The 23,294-nt window shown below is 34.2% G+C and overlaps 1 protein-coding gene across 1 annotated transcript; it reads right to left on the reverse strand.

The window, feature by feature from the left end:
- Positions 1–789: 789 nt before the first annotated feature.
- LOC128989460 (putative leucine-rich repeat-containing protein DDB_G0290503) lies at positions 790–22,780 on the reverse strand. Its single transcript, XM_054411354.1, has 11 exons — positions 22,577–22,780; positions 22,273–22,359; positions 21,445–21,558; positions 19,674–19,787; positions 18,754–18,849; positions 11,777–17,135; positions 11,072–11,166; positions 10,076–10,193; positions 6,829–7,009; positions 6,136–6,266; positions 790–985 (listed from the first exon to the last, which is right to left on the reverse strand). The coding sequence occupies exons 1-10, from the start codon at positions 22,736–22,738 to the stop codon at positions 6,137–6,139; spliced, it is 6,456 nt and encodes a 2,151-aa protein (XP_054267329.1). The 5' UTR covers positions 22,739–22,780; the 3' UTR covers positions 790–985; position 6,136.
- Between the last annotated feature and the right edge of the window lie 514 nt (positions 22,781–23,294).

The raw sequence follows: 23,294 nt of genomic DNA on the forward strand, positions 1-23,294 counted from the left end.
TTATAATAGCTACTTTAATATGACATTGATTGGAGCAAAACAGGTTGTAGCTGCGAATTGTTGACTGAAGGCTGTTGGAACTTAAACACTAATTTATTAAAAATTTCAACCATTCTCAAAGTTTCCATAGCAAAACACGGGTATTCCGCTAGTATACATATATAACAATTTGAATGAATAGTGCTTTTAGCCTCTAGGATCATCAAAATAAAAAAGTTCTTGGGTCTAGGTCTTACCATTCCACCTACTCTTACAGCTATACTTCCCTATAGGGAAAATTCGCTAAAACGAGTGAGGAAAAATATGAAAAAGACTTGATTTTGGAGGCACGTACATATACAGGTCTCACCCCTACAAACATCTTTCCATGGTTATAGGTAGGCTCTTTGTAACACTGAGCTAGAGATACAACAGGATGCAACACTAAATGAGAGAATCGCAAGACTTAGCCGCCATTTGTACTAAGAGCTAACTAAAGGGGGTACTACAGGCCATTAGTACAATTTGAATTAGGACAATTGGGGATTGTGATTGTACATGCAATTTTCTAGCAGAGTTTCCGGCCAGTGCAACATCCGCTTGTATATCTAGCTCAGTTGGATTTTGTTAATCCAAATTGTAGAATCTTTCTTTAAAAGAGTTGTCAGAAATAAAAGTATGGATCAGTTTTGGACCTAGAGGTTGTGGAATAAAGCATCTGTAATGTAAGTGATGGGCAATGACCTAAAGTAGGTATCCTGAAGTAGGTAAAGTTTCTCATCTAATAGTATTATCAATAAAAACACCAGGGAAAAGATATATTTTTATTTTAAATACAAATTAGTTTATCACATACAATGTTAACATTTATGGAAAAATATATTTGCTATTAAGTGCTAACCCACCGTAACCTGTCGCACATAGTTTTCTTTCAATGCCAGATTTTGTAAGACATTAATTTGATTTTGGGTTTTAATTTGAATTTCAAACAACTGCAGATGATCTCCTAAAAAAAAGAAATATTTTAAAACACAAAATACACACACATTATAAAATTTGAATAAAAAATTATTACACATCTATATAATAACTAGCTATACCCGCGGGCTTCGCCCCGTTTAACTTCTTAATTTTCAAGATGATCTCGTTCGCATGGCTCAATCACGTCCTGGTTGAAGTTCGTTCGCTACGCTCACTCACCTTTAGGTTGGAGCTCGTTCGCTGCGCTCATTTTCCTTCAGATTAGCTCGTTCGCTACGCTAACTCGCCTCCATCAGGTTGAAGTTCGTTCGCTACGCTCACTCACCTTTTAGTTGCAAACTAGCTCTTGTCATATATAAAAAAAATAATAATAGTGCTGCACCCTGTTGGTAATCCTTGTAACTTTAATGCTATTGAACATCATAGAACAGAACCAACTTGTTTAATTGAAACAGCTGTTAAGATTCATTAATTCCCTTTAAATATGAAAAATCATAAGGTTAACATGGGAAACTCCAGAGCCACTGGGGCGGAGCCCGAGAGTCCGATCAGAATAAAAACAACTTAGTTTTCTTATTTAATGCCTAAAGAATTAATGTGCCAAATTTCAGCCTCCTAGGTAAATGGGAAGTGGGAGAATTAGTGATGAGTGAGTGAGTGAGTGAGTGTGTCAGTGAGGGCTTTGCCTTTTACAGTAGACCCCCTCTTAACCGACCCTAATGGGACCGGACCTAGGTCGGATGATTCAAAAAGTCGGATAAAACGGGCAATCCCTAAAATCATAACATAATGAAGTGCTATTCATCTGGAATTATATAATCATTATTTTGAAGTCATACTTGCATTATTTATAAAATAAACTACTCTTATCTCCTTTTTCATTTTGATAGAAATGTCACAAATAAACACAAAACACGGTTGAGTCAAATAGACCTACTTTCAGTGAATATATTATAATACTAGGCAAGAGTCAATAAAATTCCTATTTTAATAACTTTACTACTGTAATGTATTAATTAATGCTTTCCAAATACATCGTAATACAGTAAAGAACCTTTTGTCGTCATTAAAGATACAAGCGACCATTTTGTTACAAGACAGGACGTTTATTTATAGCCTCTCACTGGAGGCTCGAGGCACAAAAACTATCTTGACCTTGGAGTTGTTAACACCCCTTCCCTACCCCCCATACAAGTTGTGTTGTTTGTTTACTCAAGCGATAAGATAATCAGTTCTCAAAATCGTAACGCACTTTATGATGTTATAAATTTGCCGCACAGATAAGAAATCAGATCAGATGTGCTCGAGCTACGAACGATGATGACAAACTGACAATAGGCTATGCTATATTTTTTGTGATCATCACAAAATAACTTATTGTTAGTCATATCCTGTGGAGATAAGCGTATGGTTCAGTTCTCATCGCCGAGCGTGGGAGCGGAAATGCCGAGATTCCTAGAAAGCGGCGGTTAAAACGAGCTGCTCTCAAAGCAAGGTCGGTTAAAACAAACTGTATTATTTTACGATCAAAGGCGGATAATCCGATTATCGGTTAATACGAGGTCGGTTAAGAGGGGGTCTACTGTATAAGTATAGATTCTTTCCCTTGGAAATTTTACTTTTGGGCCTTAGCCTTGAAGATCTTAATTTTAATTTCAGTAAAAATAAACAAATTAAGCTAAAAACAAGTATATGAACCAACGTGTGAGGATGGACAACTGAGGTTAAATCACCATTGGTAACTGAATGAGTTATTTTAAGACACGGATATTGTAGTGGAGGTGCGGAGTAGGAGTAGTATTAGGACGCTATAGGCGCCTAAGACAAAAAAAAGGTATGGATCAGTGGGATGAGATCGGCAGGACATGTCGTGAGAAAAGAAGACTCCTTATCAAAGTTAGTTCTGGAGAGGAAACCAGGAGGCAGAACACCCCAAGGAAGACCAAGGGTGAGATGATTGTACCAAGTGGAAAAGGAGATTGGGGGGAAAAATGAAGAGGCTAGAGATAGACTCGAATGAAGGCATTGTGCTGGGTACCGCACAAGTTCTCTAAGTACCACTTGGAGTGCCAGTGGTCACAGCAGTAAGCTGCCACATTCAAACAAATATACATAAAACAAAAAATTGACAGCACAAAATGTGGGTACAAAAATGTGTAAAATCAACCATTTTTTACCTAAATTCTAAACGTTCCTGGCCACCTCTTCCCAGTGGTTATTTGGTACCCCCAGCCCCCTCCCCTTGTAAAAAGGTTAGATGGACGCCCATGATCCACTTTAGATGAATATTACAGTGATGTTTAAACAAATTCAAATTCAAATTCAAATTCACTTTATTGTCACATAAAAACATTTGTACATAGCAAAGCTATTTCTTATTTTTTATTTTTTATTTTTAAGCTATTTTAAGCTATTTATTTATAAGCTATTTTTTATTTTTTTTTTAAACAAGGTTCTAAGTTTCTTTTACTTTATTGTAAGAAGAGTTTTTAGCGCAAGTCAGTGGACGGAAAATAATACAGAATTTTATCATTTATTAATTGAAACAGTTCATGAATGTTTTTTGTGATGAAGAGGACTCTCTACCATTTGATGTAGGGTGAATGTTTCGATTCCTTGATCAATGTCCTTTTTTTAGGACATGTTGTTTATATATTTTTATATATATATGAATGTATCCGTTTTAGAAATGTCCATTGTAAAAAAATGATTTTTTTTTATTTTATTATATTTATTTTTATTTTTTTATCTGATTTAACTTATGAGAAGAGTTTATGTCAGTAAATTTAGCTATTGTTGTACAAGAGCTAACAAGGTACGACAGCCGCAACAGACGGGCTTTATGTCCATTGTTGTATTAGTGCTGAATAATGAATTGTTGTATATTTATTAATTTTGTAAATAAAAGCACTTTTTCATTCCATTTCCTTTTTTTAGGTTATGTTGTTTGATGTATTTTACGGTCTTTCAACACGATTCAATACATTCTTAACCAAAGTAGAAGGCAATAAATCTGTGTGTTCGTCTACTCTTTACTAGTGTGGAAAGAAGCAAGATATGTTGTGTGTAGAATTCCTAGATATAACTGACTCATAAGCTTGCACCCAAGCAGGACACTATTTATGTATGGTTGGCCCTCCCACTGGCTAAGCCACTCATAAGCTTCCACCCAAGCAGGACACGATTTATGTATGGTGGGCCCTCCCACTGGCTAAGCCACTCATAAGCTTCCACCCAAGCAGGACACTATTTATGTATGGTGGGCCCTCCCACTGGCTAAGCCACTCATAAGCTTCCACCCAAGCAGGACACTATTTATGTATGGTGGGCCCTCCCACTGGCTAAGCCACTCATAAGCTTCCACCCAAGCAGGACACTATTTATGTATGGTTGGCCCTCCCACTGGCTAAGCCACTCATAAGCTTCCACCCAAGCAGGACACTATTTATGTATGGTGGGCCCTCCCACTGGCTAAGCCACTCATAAGCTTCCACCCAAGCAGGACACGATTTATGTATGGTGGGCCCTCCCACTGGCTAAGCCACTCATAAGCTTCCACCCAAGCAGGACACGATTTATGTATGTTGGGCCCTCCCACTGGCTAAGCCACTCATAAGCTTCCACCCAAGCAGGACACGATTTATGTATGGTGGGCCCTCCCACTGGCTAAGCCACTCATAAGCTTCCACCCAAGCAGGACACGATTTATGTATGGTGGGCCCTCCCACTGGCTAAGCCACTCATAAGCTTCCACCCAAGCAGGACACGATTTATGTATGGTGGGCCCTCCCACTGGCTAAGCCACTCATAAGCTTCCACCCAAGCAGGACACGATTTATGTATGGTGGGCCCTCCCACTGGCTAAGCCACTCATAAGCTTCCACCCAAGCAGGACACGATTTATGTATGGTGGGCCCTCCCACTGGCTAAGCCACTCATAAGCTTCCACCCAAGCAGGACACGATTTATGTATGTTGGGCCCTCCCACTGGCTAAGCCACTCATAAGCTTCCACCCAAGCAGGACACTATTTATGTATGGTTGGCCCTCCCACTGGCTAAGCCACTCATAAGCTTCCACCCAAGCAGGACACGATTTATGTATGGTGGGCCCTCCCACTGGCTAAGCCACTCATAAGCTTCCACCCAAGCAGGACACGATTTATGTATGTTGGGCCCTCCCACTGGCTAAGCCACTCATAAGCTTCCACCCAAGCAGGACACTATTTATGTATGGTTGGCCCTCCCACTGGCTAAGCCACTCATAAGTTTCCACCCCATCAGGACACTATTTGTGTATGTTGGGCCCTCCCACTGGCTAAGCCACTCATAAGCTTCCACCCAAGCAAGTCACTGTTTGTGTAAGGTGGGCCCTCCCACTGGCTAAGCCACTCATAAGTTTCCACCCCATCAGGACACTATTTGTGTATGGTGGGCCCTCCCAATGGCTAAGCCACTCATAAGCTTCCATCCAAGCAGGGCACTATTTGTGTATGGTGGGCCCTCCCACTGGCTAAGCCACTCATAAGCTTCTACCCAAGCAGGACACTATTTTTGTATGGTGGGCCCTCCCAATGGCTAAGCCACTCATGAGTGTTGACCGTGATAGACGAAGATGACCTCTTGCAGGCTGAAGAATATATTCATGATTTTGCTGAAATGACAGAATAAATCACGTTGTTTCTGTGACCACGGGAGACGAATATGTTGACTACAAGACCGAAGAAGTGCTCCCACATGAAGTGCGGGAGGGCGCAGCTCAATGTACTTACGCCACTGTGTTATGCACATGTACAGGAATCGAGCCTGTGTTTGTAGATCAAACTCAGAGCTAAACTCAGATCAATATGTCAGTTAACTCCACCATCTTCTCATTGTCGGTCAGCTGGGGCAAATGCAATTTTAGTGCTTCATTTAAGTGCATTACTTATAGCTATCCCCAACTAATATCTTTATAATTGCTGTGTCATAAATTAGATTGAAATTAAATCTTGTCAAGATGATTCATGTATCTCTCTTGGTCAAGAACAACATTCCTCATTGACACCTTTAATATTTGAGACCAATTGACATAAAGTAGGTACTGATGAAGCTCATAACAGTCATAACTAGTTGCCATTCAGCAAAGTTTTGGATTGCATGAGTACTACATTCACAGATTCTTGAGTAAACTATACCTTATTTTTTAAGTAATCCTGGATAGTTTTGCTGTAACATCCACCTTCTTGTACATTTACAGTGGTCCAAAACACTCTTAAGCATTTCTTCTAACTTTCTCGCTTTCTCCTTTTCATAAATCAATAACTCCCTGAAAAAGAGTCAATTCAGTTTTAAAATTAAACAGTCAAAATAAAGCATACAGAATCAATATGGAAAATAAAATTTTCCAAAGATAAACTTTTGTGGAAATAATTTCTTTATGTCATTGAGAGTCATTTGCTTAGGGACTTTAAAAGACTTATTTTTTTATCAAACACAATCTTTGCATAATTTTTTTAAATTTAATCTGTTCAGTGTCGATGATTAAGAAAAAAATTTGTGCCTGGTAGTTATAAAAGCAATTATCTGCCGATTCCTCAAAGATACCAAACTGGCCAACATGCGTGTCTTGTCCAAAATACACAGGGAAAAACTAATGTATTAATTGGTTAGACATAAATCACATCTATTCAGTAACATTTTGGGGGTTCAATAACATTGACTTCTGCTTGTAAAATAACAAGTTTGAGTATCATTACACGGCAAAGCGGAAGGGATAACACTTGAAATCTGAGTGAACTTATCAAATACATTTTTTTTTAAGTTTTGTTTTTAGATTAAAATTTTTGTTTATTTTGACACTATGGAAAGAGAAAAAACTGCATGTTCACCTGAGATGTTTTGCCTCATTCATCACACTGTCGTTTTTCATCTCCAGCAGCCCTATGGATGTGGTGAGCCTCTGAACCTTCTGTGAATAATCTATCAACCTTCTCTCCTGGTCACTACTGTGCTGTCGATATCTCTCCAGTCTCGTCATCAGAGAAAGAATCTGCTGCTCTAGCACTTCGACTGAACATAATATTTCTTTTATTAGGTTTCCACAGATTTAAGAACTTAAATTAGTTAATAATATTTCTGTCTTCTAGATGTTGTAGTCTATCACACTATGTACATTTCTCTAGCTTGTTTGACATAAGGGGATCTTCTATTGTTGTTACATCACTAACACCAATGTATATAATATTTACAGCAGGTTAAGTCTCTGTAGCAGTCAGAATGATGTAAGGAGATAATAGATTACCCCCAAAGATGCCACACATGCTGGTAAAATGTACTCTGGCTGGGTAATAGAGTACAAAAGCATCATGGACAGGCAAATAAAAAGATAGTAGCTAATATACATAAACTATTATGACAAATCTGTTGGTGGTTGATACTTGAAAAACACAGTTGATATTTGCAGAACAGGCAAGCTAGAGTTCTTTTTAGTATTTCTCAGATCATAATCTTTTATAATCTTGTATCACATTGCCATTGGAACCGGTAACTCTAGGTGTTGAAGGAGACTTGGTCTCAACCTGTGTATAGTGTTGATACGTAAATGATATTAAAATTTTGTAATATTTGTAAAACACTTGGGCCTTGATTTGTCTGTACTTAAAGTAAAATATTTAGAAACAAATTTTACATACAGCTTCATGACAATAGTAATGCAACTAATAGTGAACTTTTGATTTGTAGCAGCTAATCTTCTTATCAAGTTAAACATATAATTTAGTTTAGACCATTGAAGGCATGCTACCAGGATGAAATAGAGAATGTTTTTCAACGAATTTTTTAAGTATGTTTAAACTAGACTTTGAGCAGCGGGTATGTCTGTTGTTTGTGTTATTTATAAAACCCCATGAACAGCCATTGTTTAAGAAATATTAGTAATATATGAGGGTCATCCAGATTGTAAAGCAATGTGCATCCCACGCAGCACAGATCCTCCACTACTGTGATTATGTGCGCGGCCGTTTGACCCTTCCTTCTCTTCACTGTGAGGTGAGAATTGTTGCTGTATGATCACGGTACTTAAAACGACTTCATCACGCCATTCAAAACAATTAAAAGAGGCGTAGAATGGTGTCAGCTTATTTTTTTCATTCACAACAATGCCTGGCCTTATGCCTCAGCATAAACACGGCAAGAACTCCAAAGTCTGAAGTGGGAAATCTTTAGTCATCCTCCCTGCAGCCCTGACTTAGCACCAACTGTCGGGGAAAACGGTTTAGACACTCGAGTTTGGAGCTCTACAGTAACAAAACTATTTAGAAAAACACAGAGTATATATAAATTTCTGATGATTAATTCTAAGTATTCCTGTGAAAACAAAAAAATTTAGCTCGTTTAGAAATTTTTTATGACAGCCGGAAGGTAAAAAAACCCCTGTTTTTTAGAGTATCAAAAAACCATGTTATGAATTTAAAACTCGCTCAATATAAACTGGGAACGTCAGAACTTAATCCAACTTCAATAAAATTTTTTTACTTCACCCAGAAAGTTTTTGTTGTTAATTTTGTAATTTAACTAATTCTCAAAAACGGCAAACACTAGAAAAAAATTTCAAAGCTTGATTTGAACGTGATTGTGTTTGTATTTAATGTATTTATACTGCTAGTCCATATTGTTACGCATATTATTTATATAAATAATTAACATGTAACTGTATGATCTTGCACCTGGAAAGGGTGCAGAAGCCATCGCCTGTTCAGGAATCCAGTGCAGCGTCACCACAATGGACCCCGAGCGTAAGGTGATTCACACAGTATATGTCACTGACGGCTAACTCACAGGTCACATCATGTTTTGCATTCTTTAAAAGGATCCAAAGTATTACCACCCCAAAAATACCATTAATTCACCTCAGTTTGTCCCCGATTTTAGTTGTGATCACATCGCTAGAAATAGGTGCCAAATGTAAATTGTCAGTTTCGGAATATGCTATGATAGTCAGTGAGTGCTATATGTTTTTTTAGAAGTGAGGGAGAAGTGTTAGGTGATATCCAGTACATCAAAAAGTGCACGAGTGTTTGGGAAGATCATAGTAAATATTCAGTTAACAGCCCATCCCCTGCCCAGTGTCCAGGTGTTCAATAAAGCAACGTACGGGGTAAGCGCCCGGTCAGAGGCGGTGGTAGTCTGGAAGTGACCTAATCGGCCGCTACATCATCCAAATTGAATGTTAATTGATATAAATAATATGCGTAACAATGTGGTGGAACCTTATGAATATTCCAAATACCAAAACTATCACCTTCAAAACAAGATTTTTCAACTTTTTTCTAGCGTTTGCCGTTTTTGAGAAAAAGTTAACTTAGAAAATTAACAGCAAAAACTTTTTGCATGAAGTAAAAGTTCTGAAACCATAGTCTTTATGTATATCTATATTGTATTAAAGTTTGATGAGGTTCTAACGTTCAGTTTGTATTGTGCGAATTTTCAAAGTCATAAGATGGTTTTTGATACTCTAAAAAAGGGGTTTTTGTTTTTTACGTTCCGTCTGTCATAAAAAAAATTCTAAACTAGCTAAAAAAATGTTGTTTTCACAGGGATACTTAGAATAAAACAACGGAAATTTAGATATACTCTGTCTTTTACTAAGTAGTTGATTACTTTTCTGTAGAGCTCCAAACTCGAGAGTCTAAACTCTTTCCCTGACAGTAGTGATTTCATCTGTTCCAAAGTTGAAAGAATTTTGGGTGGAAAACGGTTTGGAAATGACGATCAACTTAAAGATGCGGTGACAAATGTTTCTAGGCTGATGTGTATAACATCGGAATAGAGAAACTGGTCCTACGTTACAAAAAGTGTATCAACAACTATGTGAATTACGTAGAAATGTAGAATGAAGTGCTGTGGTTTTGTAAATAAAGTTTGGTATTGATATCTTTGGTCTTTATGCTAAAACGTTCTTTACATTAACCCTCGTAACTAAACACTCAATGCTATAGTAAAAATGAAGGTAAACCTTTTGTGTTAAACATATTATGTAAAACATCCATGAATTTGTAAGTAATTGCTCAAAACCTGTTGATAAAAATATTCTAAAAATACACTGTAAATGTAAGGTAGACCTCTCAGAAAACATACTTTTGCTGGCCATCTCTTCAGGTGATTTTTTGCTCGGACTAGAAGGTTTGTTTTTCCGCTCAGACATTGATTTATTCAAAGCGTCATGGACATATTCCAGCTCTTCAAGATACAAAGACTAAAATTCAAATAATTTTATCAGTGGTGGGAACCAAGAATAAACTATCTTGACTAAAAGGCTTAGGCTGTAATTAGGTTTGTAACCCAGCAAGTTTTTAATTATTTCTAGATTTAGCTTGCTATACTGTATAATCAAACCAATTAGTTTATTTTCTCATAATTTAAAATTATTGGTAAATTCCAAACATAAAAGGTATTTACGTTTACAAGTGACAAGAAAAAGTCCATAATAAACATTTAAGCAAACTCGACCCAATTACTTAATAATTCGTTTATTGAACCAAATATAGACATATTTACATGTATTGGTTAAGTCAAAATAATATAATAAACAATGGCATATTTAACTTACAATAATAAAATTAACTTAAAACATGTTGACTCATATATTGTTAGATTTTGCCAATAGGCAGCAGCACTTCTGCTCCCTCGTTTCTTTGACAGCCAGTCTCAGTCTTACACTGCTTTTTCCCTCTCCACAAAGTTATACAACATTCAATATTCTGGCTTTCATCCATTACAACTCAAATCGCTCTAATGTTAGTCAGTCTCAAGGGAAATCATAATCTTTCAGTCGACTCGTTTAAATTCATCGGAAATTATTACTGCTATTCGTTTCAAAATAACGTCCGTAATACTTCGCAATTGCTTGAATTCGAGCAACAGGTATACTAGTATGTGTTACTGTATGAACTTGTCTTACAAACTTTCATTATGATACTTTCACTATCCAGTTTCTCCAGCGCTGCTGGCTTAGTTATAGATTCAAACAAAATAAACAATTTTATTATTAAATACTCACAAAACATTGAAAATTCACTCAATTTGTATTTAGGGCTCACCAATACATGAGTGTACTTACCAAGTATTCCTTACCTTTAATCCCAACTGAATTGCTTTTTGTAAAATCCGGTTCAACTTCTTTGTATCTTCATCAAGATATCTTTGGTATACCTCATGCTTTTTGTTCTCTGTAATTAATGTATGAATATGTTTTAGGTTTAGTTGTATTAGTTACATTTTGTGAACCTGGGACAATACTTTCCCTAGATGAGTAACCATAAAATAATAATAACTACGTAATTAACTACAGTGGGGTACTGTAGGGAAAACACTTTAAGGCGTTTAAAGGGAGGGCTCCACCTTATAATGAAAAATTTTAAAATCACCAAGCTTTGACATGCACCCAAATACATAGTAAATGTGTGGAAATTAGATAAATCGTAACGCCATGTGCGTAAAAGAGGTCAAATAAACTATAAAGGGACCTCTAAAAATAATTTGTTAGTAAGTAGTAAGATGTCGAACAATTTTGCCTTTGCGGCCTCTGCCTATTGTTAGTACATAAAAACATTCAAACAACAAAAAAAAGAACTCCAAGAAATAGATAGTCATTAATTTAAGTCGGGTTTCATAATGTTTCATATGATAAGAAACTAGTAATTAATCCAATGACTACTTTTCAGGACTAAAGACAATCTTAATTATTTTGTTTCCCTTTTCTTTATAAAAAGTCATTAACATTTTTGTTTTAATATTTTTACAATACAAACAAAATAAAAATTACTGTTACATTTTTACCTTCAAGCGATGGTCTCAGTTTACTCAGCTCTTGATTTTCCTTGTTTAGTCTTGAAATCTGCTTGTTCAGAGCATCGATAAGTTTTTCAGATTCAACTAGCTTATTTCTAAGCTCATTTAGTTCACCGTTTCTCTCATTTGCTTCTTTCAATTTCTTCCTCAAGTCAAGAACTTCTTTTTCATCAACATCTTTCTCAGTTTCTCTTAATTTCCTATCGGAATCTGACGGCTCAGTTTTCTGCTTTTGTTTGGATTGTTTTCTTTTACCTCCACTTTCAATATTATGGGCAGTTTTTTTTGGTGCTTTGGATCTTTCTATCAATTTATCTTCCAAGTCCTGAATTTTTTCTTTCAGCTTTTCATTTTCTTTTTTCAATTTGTCATTATTTATCTTATGAAATTTTAGCATTTCATTTTCTGAGCTATTGTTGTTGGGATTTTTCAACATATCTAAAAGTCTATTATTTTCATCTTCACAATATTTTCTCTCGCTTTTTTCACTAGCCAATGCTTTTTTGAGATCATTTACTTTGCTGTTTAAAGATTCTTTTTCCTTTTCTATAGACTTCAACTTGCTCTTTATAGCTTCACTATTTTCCCCGTCATTGCTCTGTGTTTCACATTCTGATATTTTCTTTTCCAATTCTTTAATTTTATTTTTCAAATCTTCATTTTCTTTGGAAAGCTTTTTACACTCAGATTTTAATTGTCTTATATCATTTGATTGATCTGATTCCATGTTTTTTATTTTGTCGATTAGACTTTTAATCTGATCTTTAAGTTCATTGTTTTCCTTCTGTAATTCATTTTTCTCCTTGGATATGGAGTCAAATACAGCTTTATCCGGACCTGATAATAAACTCTTTATTTCACTTTCAAGAGATTTTACTTTATCATTTAGTTTTTTGTTTTCAGTTTGAAGATCATTATTTTCTTTTACCAGTTTGTCAAGATTGGAGTTCTGAATTTCTATCTTGGGACTCTTTGATTCTTCTTCTAGGGATTTTATTTTATCCAAAAAGGTTTTAATGTCATCTTTTAGTTTCTTGTTTTCATTCTGAAGCTCAGCATTTTCCTTTAACAGTGCTTCAAACATGGTTTTATCCTGCCCTGATAGTAATTCCTTGATTTGGTTTTCTAAAGATTTAATTTTTTCATATAGTTTCTTGTTTTCGTCCAATAGCCCAGAATTTTTTGTTTCCAAATTTCTTCCTCCAATTTCTAATTCTGTGACTTTATTTTCTAAAGACTTAACTTTGTCATTTGAATTCTGGATATCTTCTTTCAGTTTCTTGTTTTCTTTCTTCAGGACTTCATTTTCTTGCAAAAGTGCTTCAGATGTGAGTTCATCAGATTTTGACGGCAAACTCTTCAGTTTATCTTCAAGAGCTTTTGTTTTATCATTTAATTGGTCATTTTCTTTACGTAGCTCATTATTTTCTTTTTCAAGTTTACTGATCACAGGTTTCTGATTTTTTAATTCATCTTCAAGAGATTTAATTTGATCTTTTTGTAAATCAATAGAAGCTTTTAATTTAGTATTTTCACTCAGTAAAGCAGTATTTTCCTTAGTGAGATCTTCATACAAATCATTATCTTTTTCTGGAAGGGAACTTTTCATTTGGCCCTTAAGAGTATTTAAAGCGTCTTTTAAATTATTGTTTTCAATCTGAAGTTCAGAAATGTCTTTATTGAATTTCTCTGGTACAGGTACTCTCTCCTTAGATGTTGAAGCTTGTATTTTACCCTCCAAAGAACTTATTTGTTCTCTTAACATTTTATTTTCATTTTGAAGGCTAGCGTTTTCATCGACTAATATTTCATTTTTCTTTTCTTGAGCTTTAAAATCTCTTACTTCGTCCGCTAAGGATTTGATTTTGGCATTAAGTTTTTTATTCTCATCTTTTAATTCCGTATTCTCCTTTGATAGATTCTCAAATATACTTTCATCTTTTCCTGACAACAAATCTTTAAATTTATCTTCTAGTGATTTAATTTCACCCATTAAAATTTTGTTTTTGTCCTTCAAATCAGCATTTTCATTAATGAGATTATCGGGAATAGGTTTTTGAGCTTCGGTTTTTAAATCTTCTATTCTATCTTGTAATGACTTAATTTCGTCTTTTAGAGCTTTGTTCTCCTTGGAAAGTTCTTCTTCATGTTTATCTAGCGATTTGTCCTTGGCTTGATTCTCTAAAGATGCAATTTGGTTGTTCAGTTTTGCTATTTCATTTTCAAGATTTTTATTCTGATCTTGTAATGATTTATTGTCCTTCAGTATGTTCTCAAGCTTATTGTTTCCTGATAACAAATCCTTGACTTCATCCTCGAGGGAGATAATTTTATCTTTCAACTCTTTGTTTTCACCCTTCAAATCAGCATTTTCTTTAGAAAGATTTTCAGTCAAAATTTCATTTTTTCCCTGTGGATAATCCTTCACTTGATTTTCAAGTGATGTGACTTTACCTTTTAATTGAGCAATTTCTTCTTTGAGGTCTGCATTTTGCTTGCTAAGTTCCTGAGCATCAGGTATTTCTCGATCTGCCTTCAACATTTTTAGTTCGTTTTCAAGATAATTGATTTGACTATTCAAATCCATGACCTCATTCTTACATTTAATAATATCTTCAGATTGATCAGGCCCAGGTTGGTTTTCTTTTGCCTTTAAATCTCTTATTTCATCCTGTAGGGTTTTTATTTTTTTGTTAAGCCCTTCATTTTCATTTTGAAGATTGTTTTTTTCTTCAGTAAGATTTATTTTCCAATCTTCTTCTTTCCCTGCTAACAAACTGTCAATACTGTCTTCAAGTGATTTGATTTTTCCTTTTAAATTCAAATTTTCGTCCTGTAGCCCAGCATTTTCTGCAGCAAGCTTACTTAGTTCATCTTCTTTAATTTTAAAATCCTTCATTTTGTCTTCAAGGGTTTCAATCGTACCTTTCAACTTATTATTTTCATCTTGTAGGGTATTTAAACTATCAGGTTCCAAAGGACCATGCTTTTCTTCCTTTGATTTTAAGTTAATTATTTCACCACCAAGAGATTTGATTTCATTATTTAACTTTTTTATTTCATTCTGAAGATTAGTGTTTTCTGAAACCAGTTTGTCGAGTTCTGGTTGTTTTACTTCATCTTTGAAATTCTTCAGCTCATCCTCTAAATACTTGATTTTATTTTTAAGATTTTCATTTTCATCCCGAACATCTTTGTTTTCTTGAGAAAGTTCTTCGAAGACAGATTTATCATTTCCTGATAGTAAATTCTTGGCTTGATTTTCCAGAACTTGTATTTTATCTTCCAGTTTCATATTTGAATTTTTTAGATCAAAGTTTTCCTGAGTTAGTAATTTAGAGTTATCCTCAATAAATTTCATTGTCTCTTGACAGAGTGTTTCATTGTCTTTAACTTCTTTCTCTAGCTTTTCAATTTGGTCTCTTAAGTTCTGTATTTCTTTTTTGAGATTGTCATTTTCTTTTTCGTATTGTTTGTTATCTACAGATGGGCTTGGGGAGGGAAGTAAATCTGTATCTTCCTTATAAGTTAACTTTGCAATTTTATCTTTTAGCTCATTATTGTCTTTTGATAGTTTATTATTTTCTTCTTTGATTTGATTTAAGTTCTTTTTGAGCATGTCTATTTCATCTTTAAGTTCTTTGATTTGAGCTTCTTTCTCATTGGTTCCTCCTTCATCAATAGTTGAAACAGGTATGATGGCAGTTTTCTCAGACGGTGATATATTTTTATCTTCCTGTAATTTTTTCAAATCTTTTTCCAAGTTTTCGATGATTTTGTCTTTGTTTAAGACTTGTTCTTCACATTTTTTTTTTTCAATATCGGCATTAAGTTTTAACTTATTAATTTCTTCTTCTAAACTTGTATTTTCTTCTCTAGGATGTTTCCTATTTCCATCTTCTAAAGCCATTAGCTTGTTTTGTAAATTCGCTATAATCTCATCTTTTGATGTTTTTGATTCTAAAATTGGTAAGGTCTGATCCTCTAAAGATTTTATTTTGCCTTTAAGAGCATCATTTTCTGCCAACAAATCATTAAGTTTGTTTCTTAAACCATTGATAGTCTCATCATTTAGACTCTTAGGTTCATCTTGTCCTAAATTGTTTTCTTCTTGTCCAACACCTACAGCCATTATTTTACTTTTAAGAGACTCGTTTTCTTTTTTCAAATCATCCAATTGCTGAATTAGTTCTTGGATCTCAGCAGCCACATCCTGTTTAGGAAGTGGTTGTTTTTCAAAATCCTTAATTAAAACCTTAAGGTCATTATTATCTTTTTTCAGCTTTTCTATTTCGTCATAGAGAAGTTTTATTAACTTATTGTCATTATCTTTAGCTTCCTTTAATTTTTCACTTTCCTCCTTAAGTGCGGCATTTTCTTTGACCTTATCTTCTAATATTGTTGTCAAATCATCGCCAGGTTTATCTTGCAAATTACTTTCTTTATCAGTAACAGCTAAACTCGACTTCTGTTCATTGCCATCTGTTGGGGCTGCGTTCAGCAATTTACTTTTTTCATTCTGCAAATCTTTTGTAAGTTTATCATTAAGTTGCCTCTCATTATTCAGCATGATTTCCAATTCTCTTACTTTGTGTTCCCACTCACTACAAAGAGGTAAGTTTGATAACTTATCAGAATCAAGATCAACATTAAGAACCGGTAGTTTCATTTGATATTCCTTGAGATCATTTTTAGCTTTTTCAAGTTCATTGAGTAATGCATTAGCTTTGTTTTGTTCTTGTTCTAAATCTATCTGTAGCTTACTGTTGAGTTCTCTCTCGTTGTTCAACTCTTTTATTAGGTTTGCTAAGTCACTAGTATTTCCATCAACTAACTGGTTTAATTGGTCCTGTAGTAAATTGCTTTTCTTCTTTTCTTCTGCCAAGTCTTTTTGTAAGACAGCCACTTCCTTGTCTTTCAGATTTTTTATTTCATCCTCTTTCTGCGCTAGGTCAAATCTTAAATCATTAATAATTTTGTTGTACTCTTTTTTATCTCCACTAGCCAAAGCTTTTATTTCATTTTGAGCTGCTTCTAAGTATTTTTTACAGTTATCATTTTCTAAATTAGCATTTTGTAAGGCGTTTTCAAGCTCTAAAACCCGATTTCGTAATTTATCATTCTCGTCTTGCATTTCTGAGTAAAGATTTTTCATCACATCATCTAGTTGATTGTTTTGCTTTTCAGGATCATCATTAACACTTTGAATAATATTTTGTAAATCTCTTAGCATGTTTTCAGTATTTTTTAACATTTCTTTTGTTTTCTTCAATTCTTTGTCCTTTTTGTTGAGCTGCTCCAACAAATCATCCAGCTGGGTTTGCAAGACCTTCGGCTCCTCCTGTGCCTTTAAGTTGAATGCAAACGTAATAAGAAAGAAAATAGTCTAACAATATAACAGATATAGAACATGATTTAGACTAGCCAACTATTTTCATTATCAAATGACAGAAATATGTCAATAAAGGAAATATATATTTGAAAATAGTTTAATTAGGAAGCTAATATCGACTATATAATGGATTAATATAATTGTAACAATTTATTTGTATAGTTGTGTTAGAGTTCTGATTACATTTTCAGATTTGTAAATAAGCATTGATCTATGAAAATCTCCATCAAGTACCTAGCTGATCCAGTTGTCTTTTATTTTGTAGAAAATTGAGGATATTAATTTCCTCAGAAGAGGAGCTTATCCCTATCCCAAGGTTGCACCAATTGGTTATTTCTCTGCGAATCAAGTTACTTGACTCCTATGAAGGCAAAAAAGTTAAGGAATGGATTCAGATGAGAGAAAAATTAGCAGTTAAATAACACTTTATAAGGTACTGCTCTATTATCGTTAAACTCAAGGCCAAGCTGAAAATATTTACAGTTTATTGATTCAAATTCAAGAGTTTAATTGATTAGCCTACATTGAAAATCTGATTTGAGATGTGAAAGGCATCACACATTGTTCCAAACAAATCATGTTTACATTCAATAAACTGCCTGGATAGCTGAGTGGTTATAGTGCTCGCCTAGCAATCAAAAATTGCCGGATCGAACTTGAGAAAAGTCTTTAGCTTTCTGATGGTTAAAACCTGGACCAAGCTGTTTATAATCATTGGGGATTAAAAATTATCCTGACAAATTAAACAGCTGATCTTAGTCAGTAACAAAGCTATACACAGATCATTTTGGGTCTGACTTAGGGGAGGTACAAATGAGGCATTTAGTTCAAAATTCCTCCGTGAACAGCGCTGTAGTAGAGAGCACTTTGGCAATGAAGGTTTAATAATCGCAAAAATAGTTCTGTTCATAAAATAAAATTATAAATGCCTAAAATTCAATTTTATTAATTTTTAATTACAAAATTAAACTATCATAACCTAACCGAACTAACCAAACTTGCTGATAAAGAAATAATATAACAAAAGTTTATAGTAATCGGAAAAATAATTCTGTTTATAAAATAAAACTAGAAATTGCTCAATTAAAATTTTATAATGACTTAATAATGAAATTAAACTGTAATAACCAAACCAAACCAACCAAACTTGCTGAAAATAAAAAATCTTGGACAAAAAGTTAATGCCACCGGCGGGATTCGAACCCGGGACCTGCAGTATATCAGCCCGGCACGCTAACCATTAGACCACCGAAGCCGATGGCTATCGACCGTTTTGTTACGGTAATGGCGTTCCCTCAGCTAATAAGAAGCCCTCAGCTGTCATTGTAGCCTCTTCTATACCTCCCCTGAGTAAATACCGATCATTTTCACTCCATTCTACTCTTATCTTTCAATCATATTAGGGTTAAAATACGCACTTAGGTGGCGTCCCCATCTCATTTTATAATTGATAAAATAATAATAAATACTACAATTTATTTTACTACAAAGTTAATTCTTCAGAAGTAAAATTGTTTCTTGGAAGGACAAAAGAAAAAATGTTTTTTTTGTATGTGATGAGTTAAAAACTGACCTCTGCCATAAAATTGATGCGACTCAGCAAGTTCTCTATTTCATTTTCTTTGTCGGCGATAATATTCTGATTATTATTGTCTTTTACTTCTTGAACCTGGAATTGAAGATACTTGATTAAGAATCAAACATGGAAATGGTTATTTTTGTAACTAGTACGAGAAGTGGCACTTCGCTGCACATGAAAGAAAGGCGAGTGCGGAAAGTTTCTTGAGTACAGAAAAAGGCAATTTGTGCTTGTGTTAACCTACACATTACATTTTCCTTACAATTGTTATAAAGCATATAAATAATTAGTCTTTCACACACTAAACCACACGTTTCAGGTTAGGTTAAATCCAAGCATTGCACAAAAATAAAATGTTAACTCGAAACAACACAGGTTAAATTAAGTCGTAGTATCAATAGTCAACGGCTGCGAAACGCTGTACCAACTGATTGTAGTCAGTATCTTTATGTGCTGGCAACTTATTTTCAAGCGTACACGTATTAAATGCCTAATAAAAGCTCAATGTTTTGTGTTGTTTGGTTGAAATACTGGAGTGCGGCAAAGTAAAATGAGTGTGGCAAAAGTAAGTAATGCAGCAATTAGCTACTTTGCGTTTTATAATCAGAGGAAGGAAGCCCGCTTTATGTCAGGTAACTGTAGGAAAAAATGTTTAAATAACCCGTTAGAAAAAAAAGAAAGATCGTTTTATTCTTTTAGTTGAAACCATAATAACAGTTTAGTTTTCAACTTTTCATAACTCTACAAAAATAGTTTACAGTTTTTGGAAAAGTTAAAATTATTACAAATAGTTCAACAGTTCAGTTGTATATTAATAATACTATTTTAAACTAGCACTACTATCATAAACTGGTTCTACATTTGTCTTGTCTTAATCCATTCTTTAGTCAGAATCTTTTTCCAATACAACTTACCTCAGGCATGGTATGAATGCGGAAAAGTAACCGTTCTATTTCGTTTTCTTTGTCTGCAATTATATTCTTCAATAAGTTCTTGTCTCTTTCCAGATCACTGATCTGCTCTTTTGGCTAATTAGAAAAACACCATATTATTATCAAGCAGACGAACATATGATAAAGAAACAATTCAGGAATACATATCAATTCAGGTAGCTATAACATTGTTTTTAAACGTTTAAACTCAAAATCTATAGATACTTATTGGCAATCATTTTATAAAAAAAACCATACCAATAATAACCCGCCTCTTCATTTTTTTAACCAATTTTTAATAACCAGTGTCTTAAACATTTTGTTATGCAGGTTAACTCTTACAATGAAGTTTCACAAATTAACAAATTCAAACCTAAATGAAATTGTCTCATCAAAATCTGAATATAATTGGTAGTTTGTAATGTTTATGTTAACACACAACAACAGGTTTATAGGTTAAGTTCAGTCTTGTATCAATTGTCAATAGGAAAGACAATAAACACTGCACCAGCTAATTGATTTTTCCTACAGAGTTACCTAACAATGTACATGTTCTCTCACTGATTTGTGAAAGCAAAGTGGCCAATTCGCTCATCAGCCAATGTTAACATTGTCTCACTCTAATTACTTTGTCTCACTCCAGATTTGCAACGTGAAGGCACGAAATAGTGAGCGCGTAACATGCAGGCAACATCGTATGCGCGCGAAATACGTTGGCAGCACTGGCTGTAAATCAGCTGGTCAGCTGTTGTACTGTTGTATTTGTCACTTCACATTAAATGTTATGTTAAAAGTTCACTTATGTGTAAAAATAGGTTACGTTTCTTCACCAATTTATTTGTTTTATGGTAACTGTAGGAAAAGTATAATGTGCAACTCGAGTTCAAAGTACAATTGCCTCACTGGAGAAACCATTCCTCACTCGCCTACGGCTCGTGAGTAAGGATTTCTCTCGAGTGAGTCAATTGCTCACTTTTCTCACTAGTTGCACAAATAACTATTGCAGTGTTGCCAACTTGTTTTCAAGCATACCTGCATACGGTACCTATTACTTGCCTAATAAAAGCACACTATTTTGTGTTGTTTAGTTTAAATACTGGAGTGTGAAAAAGTAAAATGAGTGCAGCAAAGTAAGTAAATACAGGAATCAGCTACTTTTCATCCTATAATCAGTGCAAGTAAGTCCAGTTTGTCTTGCAACTGTAGAAAAAAAATTGAATACAGTAAAACCTACTTCATTGCTTGAGTGAAATAAATATAATCAGCTGATCCAATTAAATTGATATGATAGGACCTGATATGTTATGACATGTTTCTTCATCAATTAGTTTGCACCAAATATATCAGCGTAAAAAATTTCAACTGCTGAAGATATTTCACATAGGTATTGTGAACCGGATACTACTTACATCAGACATTGTGTGGATTCTCAACTGCTGAAGATATTTTACATAGGTATTGTGAACCGGCCGGATACTTACATCAGACATTGTGTGGATTCTCAACTGCTGAAGATATTTTACATAGGTATTGTGAACCGGATACTTACATCAGACATTGTGTGGATTCTCAACTGCTGAAGATATTTTACATAGGTATTGTGAACCGGATACTTACATCAGACATTGTGTGGATTCTCAACTGCTGAAGATATTTTACATAGGTATTGTGAACCGGATACTTACATCAGACATTGTGTGGATTCTCAACTGCTGAAGATATTTTACATAGGTATTGTGAACCGGATACTTACATCAGACATTGTGTGGATTCGTGTCAGGAGATTATCAATTTCATTTTCTTTATCAGCTACAATATTTTTCAGGATTTCATTTTCTTCTTGAAGCTTTTCGATTTGTTTTTCGAGCTAAAAAAAACTATCATGTTATTATTTTTATAATTTGAACACAATTATGAAGAAGTGTGTTTGTGTTAAGCATTTTACCTACCTAGATTCAACTACTACGTAGGATAACTTCATAAATTTAGACACCCCAGAACAAATGCTATGAGATTTTCCTGTCTATGATTGTGTGGTTTTAGCTAAAACTTCTGTAAGCTTGGGTTGTAAATTATTATTATTCTCTAGCTTGCCACCAAGTATTTGTCATAAATAAGCTCAGCTTACAGCTATCTTTCTATTTTATAGTTAGTCCAAGAAGGCCCACTTGAATGCTGGACAGTTGCCTTTTGGAATAGGTAACTTGCTAAAATTTATTTATAGGGTTCAGACTCATTTAAGAGATAAGAAATATTTAAAATCTGAGGGAATATTGAGGTGGAATTCAAATTACTACATGTGGTATTAAAATGATACATTGTTCATGTTGATTCCTGGTCAGTTATCATCCAATGTAGCCTAACTGATATCATAACTATTCAAGTTTAGAAAAAGATCAAGTTTTGGAGTAATTCCTTTTTTTAAATGAACTTCATTTAAGTTGTCCAAAAATCAGTTTTCCTACCTAAGTTATAATGATAAGGTGTAAAAAATTCAAACTTTGGCAAAGTATAGCAACTTAGCGCACTTAAATATATATTTTATCTTTAGGTAATAAACTAAAAATAATATTGGTTAAACCTCAGTGGCAGAGGGGCTTGTGCCTAAAAGATTATATTTTTCCTCGTCTTCATTACCATCAGGTTGGATTCCTTCTCCTGCACCTGCCTGGAAAATAAAATTAAAATTAGGCTTTAATAAGAAATTGAATACTTCACAATAAGCTTTACAACTGAAAAATTGAAGATATACTTGCCAAAATGATCATCATCTACCCTTTGAGGAGGAAATCACTAGACTAAATCAACCTAACCTATGACCTCTTATTTGTGTAATTCGAGACTACACAAACATTTTTTTTTTACTTTAGTGGTATAATGCTCACATTGTTCACTACATTTAAGAAGTGTTGCCTCCTAAACTCTTCATCTAGTGCCCATGCTCGATGGTCTTCGCATGAGTCTGCTTTCTTCAACCGATGATCACTGCGCTTTTTCTCAATAGGTTGGCCCACAAAAGCATTGATCCTTTCCTTTAAATAGGCCATCCTGAACCTGTCCGAATGATTTTTAATATATATATATCTTTAGAACACTATTAATAGACTATTAGTATCTAATTTTGTTTATAAACATTTATTTTGGACAGATAATTTGAATTGAAAAAACACAGTTTTTTTATTACAACAGATGGATTATTATTTTTATTGTTAACTAACATTGTCAGCTGGAGTTCCACAGCACTTATGAGGAAAATGAATTGTTAAACCATACTGACCTATGAGTAATTTGTAAAATACCCCTGCCGCAGTAAACCTGCAGACTAAGCGAATTTCCATTTGCCTGAATTTATATACAATTAAATCTATTTAAATAACATTAGGTAAAATAAGTACTTGTTTGCTGCTACAGGGAGGCTAATAAAGTGTGTTTTTTTTATAAAATATTAATAGTTTAGTATTAAATAAATAAGTTTGCCAAGTTTGATCAAAATATATCCATAAACAAGCAAACTACAAAATTTTACAAAATTATCCATAAGAATAACATGGGAATTTTAACTTTTAAAATTTTTTGAATTTTCTCCATAACCATTACAACACA

This window comes from Macrosteles quadrilineatus, unplaced genomic scaffold (assembly GCF_028750875.1).
Source record: "Macrosteles quadrilineatus isolate MER2022 unplaced genomic scaffold, UCM_ALF_1.0 Scaffold_3__2_contigs__length_128488019, whole genome shotgun sequence".
NCBI classification, from domain to species: Eukaryota; Metazoa; Arthropoda; class Insecta; order Hemiptera; family Cicadellidae; genus Macrosteles; species Macrosteles quadrilineatus.

What these genes read in the sequence shown, in the direction of transcription:
- LOC128989460 (XM_054411354.1), bottom strand. Translation starts at nt 22,738, where the DNA reads ATGGCCTATTTAAAGGAAAGGATCAATGCTTTTGTGGGCCAACCTATT. An exon ending in TCTTAAATGTAGTGAACAAT is followed by an intron (nt 22,360 to 22,576) that starts GTGAGCATTATA and finishes TTTATTTTCCAG; the next exon opens with GCAGGTGCAGGAGAAGGAAT. An exon ending in AATGAGGCAAAACATCTCAG is followed by an intron (nt 6,267 to 6,828) that starts GTGAACATGCAG and finishes ACTCTTTTTCAG; the next exon opens with GGAGTTATTGATTTATGAAA.